We start from the raw sequence: 14,016 nt of genomic DNA on the forward strand, positions 1-14,016 counted from the left end.
GTCATTGCTTAGAATTTTATGATAATCATTCCATATTTTTCAGTGTTAATCTAAATAATTTGCATTTTAAATCATCTAACTTATCACTGGCAAGTGACCCAAAAGGTGAAGGACACTTCTAACAAAGCTATGGCTTAAGTTGGCTGACTCATTGTCAGACTATATGTTCACTACCCATAGTACATAGTTTCCAAAGTGTGAATGACACTTTAATCAAATAATGAATGAAGGGAGCCGACCCAACTTTCTAGTTATATATTTATTTTTCTTCATCACACAAGCTTTTGCAGACAGCTAGAACTGTCAAGCCAGACCTAAAAAGTGCTTTACTTTGGCTACACTTAGTTAAACTGTAACTTTCCCCTAAAATCAGTTCCTCATTGATCGCAGGCAACTTTCATGCAAATTAAGTCGAGCATTATAGGGTTGAATGTATCTGGCACAAAGTCCATATGCAAACCTGGTCCTGATGTTCTCATTCTGACAGAGTCGGTGTGTTTCTCGTGCAGAGGGCCATGCCATGAATTTCCTGATAAGTACTTTAAGTGACTTGGTTTTGGTATATTGCTCACCAGCAGAGCACTGTGCTGTGCTGAGCGATAAGGTTATACCCAGTGGAACTTCTTTTCACCAGGGGTGGACATAACTCGCGGTATTCAATGTAGCGTTAACCCCTTCGCAGCGGGGGTAATTCCCCCGCTGTGCTGGGGGGCGGGGGGTCACGCACAGCGCCCCGGTGCTGATGACGAGCTCAGCTGATCATCAGCCACAGTGCTCGTGTGCTGATGACGAGCTGAGCTCGTCATGGCCACGTGCAAACCATTTGTTATCTTAATTTTATCAGATAGGGTTCCATGGTTATCCAAGATAACCCTGGCCCAATTCCTTGAGTGCATTGCCTGGATTAAAGCAAGAACTGTGATCTACTGAATCAAAGGCAGCTCGGATGTCCACAAAGCAGCAGAACAGGTTACCTCGCACTTCAGTTGCCTTTTTTGCCATTGCCAAAGGCAATGGTCGATGGTTGAGTGGCCCTCTTTGAACCCGCCTTGCTTTATTGGCATCAAGTTATACTGCTCTGACCAGGTCTTCATTACGCCTAGTAATATCTTAGAAAAAACTTTCTCCCCCACATCCAGCAAACTTATCAGGTGTAAGTGTCAACTCCTCCTACCCATCCTGCTCATCTCTCATCCTTCCTCTGTTTGTTGCTGTCTAGAGGGAATGAAAGAAGCTAGCTGTCACTCACCCCGACATGTATTCCAGAGACAAGCAGAAGACCGGAAATGGTTATAGTATGAAAAGGCCAACTTCCTAAAAGTGGCATTTTCAGAATTGCAATTTAAAAACCAACTTCACCATAAGTTGTGTTTTTAAATTGTGATTCCAAAAATTCCAATTTTAAGGGGGGTCCCATGTCTTCCCAATTGGAAATTATACTTGTCTAATATGATAAGGTTATCCCAATGTTATTCTATGGGAGAAATAGGCCTTGCAGTAGTGAAAAATGAATTTAAGTGTATTTCACTACTAGGACATGGGAAAGTTAAAAGTGCTTGTCCTACTTTTTAAATACACAGCACCCTGCCCATGGGCTGTCCCGGGCCTACCTGATGGGTGACCTACATGTATTAAAAAAGGAAGGTTTGGGCGTGGCAAGCAGGTTAACTTGCCAGGTCAACATGGCAGTTTAAAATTGCACACACAGGCTCTGCAATGGCAGGCATGAGGCATGTTTAAAGGGCTACTTAAGTGGGTGCCACAATCAATGGTGCCGTCCCACTGGAAGCATTTAATTTACATGCCCTGGGCACACACAGTGCACTTTACTAGGGACATAGAAGTACATTAGATATGCCAATTTTGAATGAACCAATGTTGCCATGTTTTAAGTAAAGAGCACATGTACTTTGCAGTGGTAAAGTGCCCAGATTCCTAAAGCCAGCAAATACGAAGTTAGCAGCAACAGTCAAAAACAGGAGGTCAGAAGGCAAAAGTCAGGGAAATCGCAGCAAGGATGACCGGTCTAACAGTAGCCCTTCTAAAAAACATGCCGTGCTAAAGCCCTTAGTTCGTTCAGTGAGGGTCTCCAATCTGAATGTTGGTTCTCATAGGTTTTTCTCCTGTATCTTCTGCTCACTATTCAAGGATTGAGATTCTGTCTTGCATGTTCTCAAAGTGCTTCCTAAGGACTCAAATCTTGTTGTCAATTTTGCTTCGGCTTCTGATACTAAAACTGCCAGTTTCTTCTGATCCAAGTTAACCTTACATCAAGCACTAGAGTGTTAGTCTTTGCTGCCAGTGCTGCATGAGTACCCAGTTTAGTGAGCAATATAGGTTTAATGTCAGCAGTGTCAGCAGTTGCAGAACCTCCCAGTGCTTCCATGCCCTAATCTTCAATTGTCAGCTCTGCCCAGCCTCTTACCTTATATCGCTCATTCTGCCAATCTTCTATATGTCTTTCCTTCCTCGCCGCCCATTACTTTTTCTTGCTGATTCTTTCCCACATACGCTCACCTTTCCCTCTGCCCCCTCCCTCACTCCCAGAGCCTGTTACTTTCTCTCAGTGGCTCTGCCCCAATTGCTTCTATTTTTCCCTTCATGTTGTAACTTCCCATTGGGTTGCCACATGGCCAGTCTGTTATCTGTACTGCCTCCCGTTTCAAAATTGACAACCAAAGTAACAGAGGGGCCAGTTTGATTGTATTGGAAATATAGGATAAGCCTAGGGATTTGTGTGAAATTACATTGGTACACGCCTTGGGGACCTTTTAGTTAACCCATCCTCTATTTCTTGAAGGGTGTCCACATTGGTTATACCCTAGATTACTGCCCCATATGTAGCCACAGATAGTTTTTGCCTGATACATTTTGACCATCTCTGGTATTGGTTTGTTACCCAAATTCGATGCAAACCTTTGCTTTATTCATCCGTGTAGCCCTTGAAGACACCATCATTTTCCAGTCTAAACTATCATCAATCATGATGCCTTAATATGAGAAATTAGCTACTATATCAACTTTTCTCTCTGCAATAGCATAATTTCCTTTCTTTTTACTTTTTCCAATGCACATGATAAAATACTTTGCTTTATTCACATGTAGATCAAGGTTTTCCATGAAAGCTACATAATTAGAAAAGTTCTGCCATCTAGTGGTATGTTATTCATGATAGAGGAGGATAAAGTTGGTTACAATAAGCTCATATTTGGTTCCAATTTTTGCTTTGATTAATTCTTATTGTGGGCATTGGAATCTGGCACACAGTTTCCTAAAGAAACCCAGGGGGGCCCTGCATCAAAAATAGTGCCCATTGACATCTGAAGAAAATGCACTTTCCAGAGGATAGCTCTCCCCTGTCCATCCAAATACCCAATATTAATTCAGTGGCCCATCTTTTGGAGGCCTGTGCCATTCAGGTCGGAGTAGTACATCTTGGGTGATTGACATGGTGTCAAGAAGCAGGTGATCAGCGCTAAATTCAGATGTAAATATTTTCTCCAGGAGGTGAAAATGTAAAATCCGGGAAGGTGGAAGCATTAGGGGAATGGCTTCTATATTTTGTATTAGGGGAGTTCACCTTTAAATAGAGCTGTAAAGGGTAGAGAAAAAATGTGTCCCTTTGCTCAGTCCTGCACCTCTAACAATTACCAACATTAGGCACACTAGAATGTATGTTTGTATGATGTCAACTCTGGTTTTGAGATCTTGTGACATCATGCATGGAATAGCTTATTTAATAGTTTTTTGATTACAATATACTTTGTATCAGTGTGATGTCCCTTAGAAACAAATTCTCTTTGAGGAAGTTCTCTGTGATTTTTTCAGATGTCTCCCGTGGTCATCACTCTTGTCTCAAATGAAGAGCACTGCCTTCTCGCCCGCCAGGATTCCTTTCCCAAGGGGTTGTACACAGCGATAGCAGGCTTCTGTGACATTGGTAAGACAGTGAGTGAGCTGACAAGCCACATAAACACATGAATCAATCTGATCTGTATTGAAAAGCATGTTTATTTTATTTACTTGATAACTAATAAGATTATTGCAACTACTGACAAAGATAGTTAAATATGCTATAAAATGTTTCTTCTTTTCGCACTCTTTTTGTATTTGGTACTGTCCATCCATTTTAACAACTTTCACACTCACCTACGGGAAGATTTGAGCGACAAGACCAAAGACTTAATGCTTATAGACCACCTGGACGTTTTGTCCTAGAGTCCTTTCACTGTTTGATGCTGAATCCGCACTCTGAGTGACGTCAGACGCCAAACATCGCGCTCCTGAGGCGAAGGCGAAGCTTTCGCTCAGCCGGCTCTGCAGCTGATTGGAGGCTGACGTGACCGGGGAGACCTCTGTGACCTCCGGCTCCAGCTCAGCTCAGAGTCTACTGGGCAGCAGACGCATCCACTGCCATACGGAGCCCGCAGCGAGGCGAGGCAGTGGTCCGCAGCGGTGCCGAGGCCCCGCACCTATCCTCGGTCCGCATACTTGGTGCAGGCCCCTCCACCTTGAGGGCGAGACGGTGCGCCAGAGAGCCAGTGAGCCGCGTGGTGAGAGTGGGAGAGGGTGCGTGAAGCCCGCTGTCATGCTGCCGCTACAACGGTGGTAAAGGAGCAAAAATCCCAGAGCGGCATAGTGAGAAGCGGCGACAGTGGACAATGACTTGCCACAGGCGACCTGGCGCAGGCACAGGCCCTTGGCACGTGGCAAGGGGTCTGAGCTCGGGGGGGGGGGGGGGCTTTCCCCCTCTGTGAAGAGCAGGCCCGGCTCCAGGAACTTTTGTTTGGGTGGGCCAAGGGCACATTTGGGTGGGCCACTGCGGGCTCAATGTGTCGCTTCTGGAGGTAGCCTACAAATAGAAAAAACTGTACTCCTGCGTGTGATAGAAGGGGATAACAGGAGATTCAGGACCCTCCATTATTTTCCAAATCTCTTTCTAATCGTTAACACTCTCAAAAAGTGTTTTGATCCCCATGTAAGGTCCTTTTGATGGGCAGAGGAGGTTTCTGAGGTGGGAGTATCAGGCAAGTAACACTACTCAGCCTGCCTCGTTGCCAGCCTTCAGAGAGAATCTCTCTTCATTATTACCTCCATCTGACCCCAGACTCTGCAGTACACTCCCTTCCAGGCCTGATCATCAATTTTCTACAATCTCTCTACCGTGCACCTTAACTCACAGCTAACCTTGGTCCCCAGCCCCATATCAGGCACCACCTGGTTTCATTCTCCATAATCCCACTAAAAATATTTGTAAAATCACCTTCAAACTGAAAACCCTGAATATAAGAGTAAATATAATTAGCACACACTTTAAAATATGTTACACAGTGGCCCTAATGACCCGACTACTAATTAAATAAGCAAAAACATTACAGGGTCTATTATAGCGCCAGTGTGAAAGTATTTATTGGTGTCCCACCACTGACCTCTTACTCGATAGACAACTTTACTACCACCCTCCAACAGTGTACTTAATCTCTCCTTAGCCCCTTTCAGTCATGACCTCCTCATCAGACTCCCTCCCTACCTGCCCCCACCAGTGTCCCTCATCTCTCCAAAACCCCTCCCCATGACCACTTCCTCAGACTCCCACACAAATACCCTTCACCAGTGACCCTCATCGCTCTATAACCCCTCCCCCATTGACCTCCTCCTGAGTCCCTCACTGCCACCCTCCACCAGTGTCCCTCATCGCTCCAAAGCACCTCCCCCATGACCTCATCGGATTCCCTCATTGCCACCCTCCTCCCAGACTCCCCCACTACCACCCTCCACCAGTGCCCCTCATCTCTCCGTAGCTCCTCCCCATGACCTCCCCCTCCTCGGATTCCCTCATTGCCATCCTCCAACACTGGCCTTCATCTCTCCGTAGCCTCTTCCCCTCATGACCCCCTCCTCAGACTCCCTCCCTACCACCCTCCACCAGTGCCCATCCCTCAAAAGCAACCCCCCTCATGACCGCCTCCTCAGACTCCCTCCCTACCACCCTCCACCAGTGCCCCTCATGACCTCCTCCCAGACTCCCCCACTACCACCCTCCACCAGTGCCCCTCATCTCTCCGTAGCTCCTCCCCATGACCTCCCCCTCCTCGGATTCCCTCATTGCCATCCTCCAACACTGGCCTTCATCTCTCCGTAGCCTCTTCCCCTCATGACCTCCTCCTCAGACTCCCTCCCTACTACCCTCCACCAGTGCCCCTCATCACTCCAAAGCAATCCCCTCATGACCTCCTCCTCAGACTCCCTACCTACCTACCACCCTCCACCAGTGCCCATCACTCCAAAGCAATCCCCTCATGACCGCTTCCTCAGAGTCCCTCCCTACCACTCTCCACCAGTGCCCCTCATGCCCTCCTCCTCAGACTCCCTCCCTACCACCCTCCACCAGTGCCCATCATCACTCCAAGCAACACCCCCTCATGATCTCCTCCTCAGACTCCCTTCCTACCCCTCCACCAGTGCCCCTCATCACTCCAAAGCAACTCCCCCTTATGACCTCCTCCTCAGAATCCCTTCCTACCACCCTCCGCCAGTGCCTCTCATCACTCCAAAGCCCCTCCCCCATGACCTCCTCTTCAGACTCCCTCACAAACAACCTCCACCAGTGCCTTCCATCTCTCCGTATCTCTACCCCTCATGATGCCCCCTCGGATTCCCTCATTGCCACCCTCCAACAGAGCCCATCATCACTCCATAGCCCCTCTCTCATATGCATTTTATTTCTTGTATAGCGCTACTCGTAGTGTAGGGTATCACAGTACTGTACATCACACACACATTATGCAGACAATGATTCATAAAAGTATCCAAATCAGCCTATAGGGAATGTCACATAAGCTAATGAAGATTACCAGGTGTAGGAATCACATCTCATCCATGCTGCTGGGCAATATGTATTAAGAGGGTTGGGTCTGGAGAACCACAAACACGGGATTTAAAGCATACCCCAGTGGTTGGCTGTACTGATTAGAAATTATATCTGCCCAAACTCTGTATTGCAACATTAGAATAATGAAATACTGGGAAAATTCGAACTAACTAGCAATACAAAAAAAAATCTAATTATACCATTCTGGTTTGTATACACGTCTTTGATCACACTGTCCTATGTATCAAAGGATCTCTGTGACAAAGGCAGTAACCTACTGAGCTATCCACGTTAACTACAGTTCTATTGCATTTAAATACTACAAACCAAAAAAAGAACGCTCTCCAGCAAGATCAACAATCCCCAAGGTTATTTGGACATTTAGTTGTCGTGCATCCTTGCAGAACCACTCATGAATGATACCAACGATTTAAACCCACGATATAAATGAAAATGAAATAAACACGGCGTTCTAAGTATGTCTTTCTCACAGATTTAAAAAACACAATAGCCACACATTCTCTTACTTGCTCCTTACGAACTCTGTCACAGCCGGATCGGTTAAACAAACAGCTCGAGGGGTCAGGAAGGTCAGGAAAACGGCAAAACAAACTCCTCTTTACCAGCAGAAAAGAATTAATTATCCACAAATCCAGTTCCAAAGAAATGATTTGTCCCCTTCGTAGTGCCCCTAATGTACCTGCACGAGTCGGCGGGGACACAGCCCACCTGCCTAATAGGAGATGCGTGATTGGGGGTGCGAGCCCAGGCCCAATCACGCAACTCCTAAAGAAAGATAACGTTCGAAGAACGTTTTAACTTGCAGTGGCCATATTCTGCTGGCCTTGCTGACGTCACTGCCAGGGCCAAAGGTTATGTTTGGGTGGGCCAGGCCAAAGTTTGGGTGGGCCCGGCCCACCCGGCCCACCCTCTAGAACCGGGCCTGGTGAAGAGCGAGCCGGGGATTTTCACGGAAGTGGCCTGGCTAGGCTGTACGCGGCTCACCAAGGAGGACCATGTGCAGGGACCTTGGACCTAACTCAGCAAGAGGAGGGGAAGGCGATCATCTCCTACCTGAATGCACAAGAACAGGAAGACATGCTTGCCACTTACTCACCAGACCAATCACAAAGGGAGTACGTCACGCAAGAGCCCCAACGGGACCCACCACCCACGTACTGAATCAAAAACGAGTCAAAGGCGGGTGCGTCCGCGAATGAACAATCCATCAGTAGTTGGGCTTCTCTATTAAACACAATACAACTGCCGTTGAAGCACTTTAATACCAGTTTGAAAAGACGGAGATCCAGCTTTCATTATTGAACACCTTGGCACACTTCACAGCAGGTATCGATGAGAAATTAGGAGACCTGAAAGGCCTGATAAAGAGAGCTCAATCTGACACCCACCTTAGCTGCAGCTGTTGCCAGATTGTTGATAAGCTTTCCACCCTGCCCTCAATGCTAAACAGCATAATAAAGGGCATTAAATGCTCAACCACTGGAACCACAAGCAATTGCCAGGACAATCTTAACACCACGTGGGCCATGGTCAACGGTCAATCAACAAATCCCTTAAAAAGTAAGTTGCTCCAAGGCAATTCACAAGAGAACATTAAGAAGACACGTGGACTTGGCAACGAAGGTGCTCACCGCGAATTGATGAAAGACCAACTAGAAGGGGGGTGCCATCAGAAGACCCCCACAAATGCGCCGGCCTATTTTTCAATTTTCTCAGGTCATCACAACAAATGGGACATTAACGCAGGCAGATAAAGCCCACAAAATCAAGCCCCACGGTTGCCTAACAGCCAGAACAAATCTCCGGAACAAGGAGGAATCTCATCCTTGCTAAACATAGCTAGAGCACATGCCAAAAACAGGGAAGAAAAAGGACAAGGAACCAGAGCTAACCCTCTAACTAAAAAGCCCTGCATAGGCTATTGCCAACAGCTGCGCACTGCCAAGCTCTTACAGGAGAGCCTTTCACAACATCCAAAACCCCTGAAGATGCCCAACAGCTAAATGCATCTGCGGATTGCTCAGGTGTTCAAAGGTTGGCAGAAATATCGAGCAAATCAACCAACAGGAATCTAAGCAACGGGCAGATAGGGGTACGCACAAGAAACAAAACTAGGCCAAATTGTGATTCACGGCTTGCAGAGAATAAACCTGCCTCGCCATCGACCAACGACCGCTCCAGTAGGAGGAACCCAGACAAGGAGGACCAGAACTGTGTGCATGCCAGAAAACAGCTTCTGGATATCGGGTTGTGCACCACCAAAGTGTTCATTAAATTTCGACTGTGCTCTTGGGTATCAGTCCCCTCCTGGAGTGTATGTAAAACAACTTCAAGTTGCACACTTATTAACTCATAAGTGTGTCACCCTAGGCACCAGTAATCTTGTGCTGGAATCACCAGCGTATAGCTTCAGTTTAAAGTTCAACAATACTTCTCAATAATGTTTACTCCATTCGATGTTTTTTTGTTCAAAACCAAATGTGCTTTATTCACTTTTCATTTCATTCGAAATTCAAAACAATCTATTGTTCCAATGCATTTCGGTGCATTACTACACCTTCGTCAGGGAACGTCGTTGGTGCCCGGGCTGCGACTCCGCCGGGCTCTACTCCTCCTCCACCCAGGGTAGGGAGAGGCGGCGGGTGGAGGAGGAGTAGAGCCCGGCGGAGTCGCAGCCCGGGCACCAACGACGTTCCCTGACGAAGGTGTAGTAATGCACCGAAATGCATTGGAACAATGGATTGTTTTGAATTTCGAATGAAATGAAAAGTGAATAAAACACCTTTGGTTTTGAACAAAAAAACATCGAATGGAGTAAACATTATTGAGAAGTATTGTTGAACTTTAAACTGAAGCTATACGCTGGTGATTCCAGCACAAGATTACTGGTGCCTAGGGTGACACACTCATGCCAGAAAACAGACATCCTCTGAGCTAACAACAGCCAAAACAAACCCATCGAATTCAATGCTAAGAGCATCAAGCAAACGAGCTGAAACCCAGCCAAAAGAAGCAACTAGCCTCACACACCAATCTGTACTGAGGGCCACAGCCACTGTTCATCCGCCGGTTTTACAACAACTAAGAACCATGCAGTACGAAACACAGGCTATATTCTCCCACCCCCTGTACGTTTCCAAAGGCCATCAGAACACTGTCAATAGAGGTAACATCATAAGACTAACAATGGCAATTCCAAATCTTGCTGGTCTGAGCTCAACTGATCTACTCTCCATAGAGTTCCTCCGCACTGCAAACCCTCTAAGGGCAGAGACCACAAAGGCAACGTGGAAATCGAGTAAAATTGCAGAGAAAATCCTAGCAGAACAAGGCACTTTTCAACACTGGGGAATTGACATCTTCCCCTTCCAAAAACTAGGGTATCCATCTCCCTTATTACCATGCAACTCAAGTCCTGCACCAACAACACATCATGCATACACAAACTCCGTGCTCAGAGGGGCTCTGGGAAGATCTCCACAACAGAGGGCCAGTGGGTCGCCAGAAAGTTCCGGACAGCACCAGCATCTCGGAGCCAATCAGCACACAAGGAACTAAGTAACAAAGTACGCATCAGAGATGAAAACTTCAACGTTTGTCTTGTCAGGTGACCTAAACCAATACCTTTTTGGCACATCAGAGGGAGAGGAGGCTTGCATACAAACTGAAATCTATAACATCCCCACCCAATGTGCACCAACATATGGAAGGAAGAACCGCAAGAAAAGCCGCCTCCTAGCAGATTTAGAACATCTAAACCTCCGAGCGCTTAATGACAGATTCCCCGACGACTCACCTCCTGTTGAATCATACTACTCCGCAACAAAAAGCTCCATACTGGACTATAAGTTTGCAAGTCTCTCACTGTTCACACATATCCTAGGGTTCAGATTGAAAGACAAGGGGGAGAGCGACCACTGTCCACAAGAAATGCAGTTAACAGCCACCACACCTAGCTCTATTAAGCAAGATCTAACCCTGGGGCCCATCTACACCTCCAATTTAAGAAGGATCAAATGCTTAGTAACTAACACAGATCCTCAGGCAGAAGCTGCAATCAAACTTTTTAAATCTCAAGCGACAAGCTCAAAAGACCAAATTGCCTAATGGGGACAGTTCACAGTTACTCTTTTAGAACGTCATGCCGCCACTTCAACAAAAAAACACCACTCCCAGGCCAAGCGCCTGGGAAACAGAATACCAAAATGTCAAAGAGATTGCCTTAAGCTGCTCAAAAAATCACTAAACATCACAATGGGCAAGTGGAGAAGACTTTAGGGTGACGCTAGTACAAGCTTACTCTGGAGGGACCAAAGGTCATCACTCAAAAAACTGAAATGGGACATCCATAAAGACCAAGATAACAACCAAACGGATGCGCCGAAACACAAGATCCTAACAGCTGGCCAACAGAAGAACAATTTGGAGTCAGCTACAAAGAGACGCTAGAGCTCTTTATCAGTACCTTATTGAAGAAAGCTACTGCGGATCCAGATGACCCTTCTAATTTCCACCCAATCTCGCTCCTACCCCTATTTTCTAAAATCTTGGAAAAACATATTGTTACCCACTTACTTTACAGAAACAAATAACCTTCTTCACACATCCCAGTCGGGATTTAGGGCAGGTTTCTCAACCAAATCGACCCTTCTAGGGGTCTCCGAGACCATACGCCGGTAAGTTGACAATGGGGAAACCGTGGCACTCATCTTACTCGACCTCAGTGCCACGTTTGACACGGTTTCCCACACCATCCTCCTTAACACCTTGCAAACTTGTGGCATATCTGGGTTAGCCCTTGCATGGGTCAAAAGCTTCCTTACTGACAGAACCTTCCAAGTCTTCTCTTCCACATCCTCCTCAAAACCACATGACTCTCAATTTGGGGTTCTCCAAGGCTCGATTCTCAGCCCCATTTTATTTAATTTGTACATCAGTCCTCTTGCTACTTTAGCGGAACAATCTGGGTTGACGATCTACTCATATGCTGACGACACCCAGCTCATTTATTCACTCTCCGCTAATGCACACTCTAACCTGTCTTCCCTCTGCTCCGGCCTTAACAACATTGCCAAATGGATGCATGATAACAAACTGAAACTCATTGGAGGAAAGACCGAACTGCTTCTGTTTGGTAAACACACTGCCATGTGGGGCCCCCAACATTGGCCACCTCAGATGGGACCCACACCCTCTCCCTCCAAAACCGCTCGCAATCTTGGCATCATTTTTGATGACCAAATTTCTATGAAACAACAAGCGGTCAGAGTTGCAGCCACCTGTTTTACCATCCTCAAGTGGCTCAGGAAAATCATGTGGATGCTCCCCCAGGACACACAAAAAACCGTACGTAGTCCAGGCTCTAATCACATCTAGACTGGACTACGGCAACATCTTGTACCTGGGAGCCTGTAAAGAAGTCACGAGGAAACTTCAAACAGTACAAAACAAAGCGGTTAGGCTGCTCTGCAAACTGCCCAAAAAATCTTCCACCTCCTCTGTTCTACATAATCTTCACTGGCTTCGAATCGAAAGCCGCACAAAATTTAAAGCCTTGTGTTTCATGCACAGAATTAAGGCAGGTAAAGCACCATCCTACCTGAGCACCCTTGTTCACCAATATTGCCCCCCAAGAACCCTCCGCTCTTCAAGCCAACATAAGTTTCAGGTACCCAGGATTAACCGAGCAAGAATGGGTGGACGTTCCTTCTCATACCTTGCCCCTTCTCTTTGGAATTCTCTCCCCATCCAGCTCCGCACGGACAAATGCTGCCTCCAATTCCGTAGGAACCTAAAAACATGGTTGTTCAACCAATAATCCTCCTATAAGCCCTTCTGTCCCCCTACTGTGTTTTCGCTCAAAATGTCTTTAGCGCCGGGAAACCTCCGGGTAGCTGCGCGCTCTATAAAAATAAATATTATAATAATAATAATAATAGAGCTGAACACGCTAGTCACAGAAGTTATACCACCTTGCGAAGCTAGCAGCCCACTGGCAATTCTAATAAAAAAGCATATCGCAAAAGGAAGGAGAGAAGGGGTACCGGGACTGAACGGTATCCCGCCCACACTGTTCAAAGCCAAGTCAGAAGACTGGGCTGACATCCTGCAACCTTTGTTTCCTGGAAGTCCGGCATTTAAACAGACTACCAAAATCATGGAAGGGCTCGAATATTGTGCCAATCCACAAAAACGGAGATAAGGCAGAGCCAAGCAACTATCGGATAGTAGCCCTGATAGATAATGAAGCAAAATATTTTGCGGGCACCGTTCTAGAGGAGCACACAACCTGGGTAGAGGCAAACAAGATAATATAGCTAAATCAGACAGGCTGGTACATCAATAAACATGCTCGCAATCTCTTTATTGATTGACGCAGCAAAAACATCCATCCTTCCTTTACACCAATGCATTATCGATTTCAGTGCTGCATGCGACAACGTGGAGAGGAGCAGACTGTGGGGGAAGCTGGCACGCAGGGGAATCCCACAGCCCATCTTAAACATCCTGTCACTTCACCACAAAGACACCTGGGTGCAGGTGAAACTAGGCGGCGGCACTCACCTCTCCTCAAAAGTCCCCTCAACCAAAGGCTTGAAACAGAGTTGTGTGCTTGCACCCACTCTGTTCAACCTATTCATGGCTGACCTCCCAAAGGCACTTGACGCCTGCAATTCACACTCACCCAAGCTAGGAGGCAAAACATTGACCAATCTTATGTACGCAGATGACGTAGTTCTGCTTAGTCACACTTACGTGGGTCTTCAACATCTACTAACGGAAATGCAGAACTATGCCACAGATAACAACTTAAAAATGTATCTTAGTAAGACTCGGTCAATGACAATAAACAACAAAAGAAACCGGCAGAGGAATTGGTTCTTGGGTGGCACTCAACTCGAATCATCACAGGATTACAAGTATCTAGGAGTTATAATTGACAAGGAAGGGATATTTACTCACCAAAAAGAGGAAAAAAGAAGGAGATGGCTGTTAATAGCACCATTGCTGAAAAATCTTTCAAACAAACTGATGGGGCTGACACTGAGCCCGCTTCTGAAGGTAGTCCAGGCCAAATTACTCCCCACGATCACCTACGGCAGTGATGCAATGCGGGGGAGAGA

General features: G+C 46.5%; 1 protein-coding gene across 3 annotated transcripts in view; it reads left to right on the forward strand.

Annotated features, from left to right (window-relative positions):
• Positions 1-14,016, forward strand: part of NUDT13 (nudix hydrolase 13) — a 756,871-nt gene that overhangs the window by 631,899 nt on the left and 110,956 nt on the right. For all 3 annotated transcript variants that reach the window (XM_086922288.1, XM_086922286.1, XM_086922287.1), the window contains one exon: positions 3,829-3,940. In XM_086922288.1, the coding sequence (XP_086778414.1) occupies positions 3,829-3,940 (112 nt within the window). The remainder of the gene's footprint in view (positions 1-3,828; positions 3,941-14,016) is intronic.

This window comes from Lissotriton vulgaris, chromosome 5 (assembly GCF_964263255.1).
Source record: "Lissotriton vulgaris chromosome 5, aLisVul1.2, whole genome shotgun sequence".
In the NCBI taxonomy this organism is placed as follows: Eukaryota; Metazoa; Chordata; class Amphibia; order Caudata; family Salamandridae; genus Lissotriton; species Lissotriton vulgaris.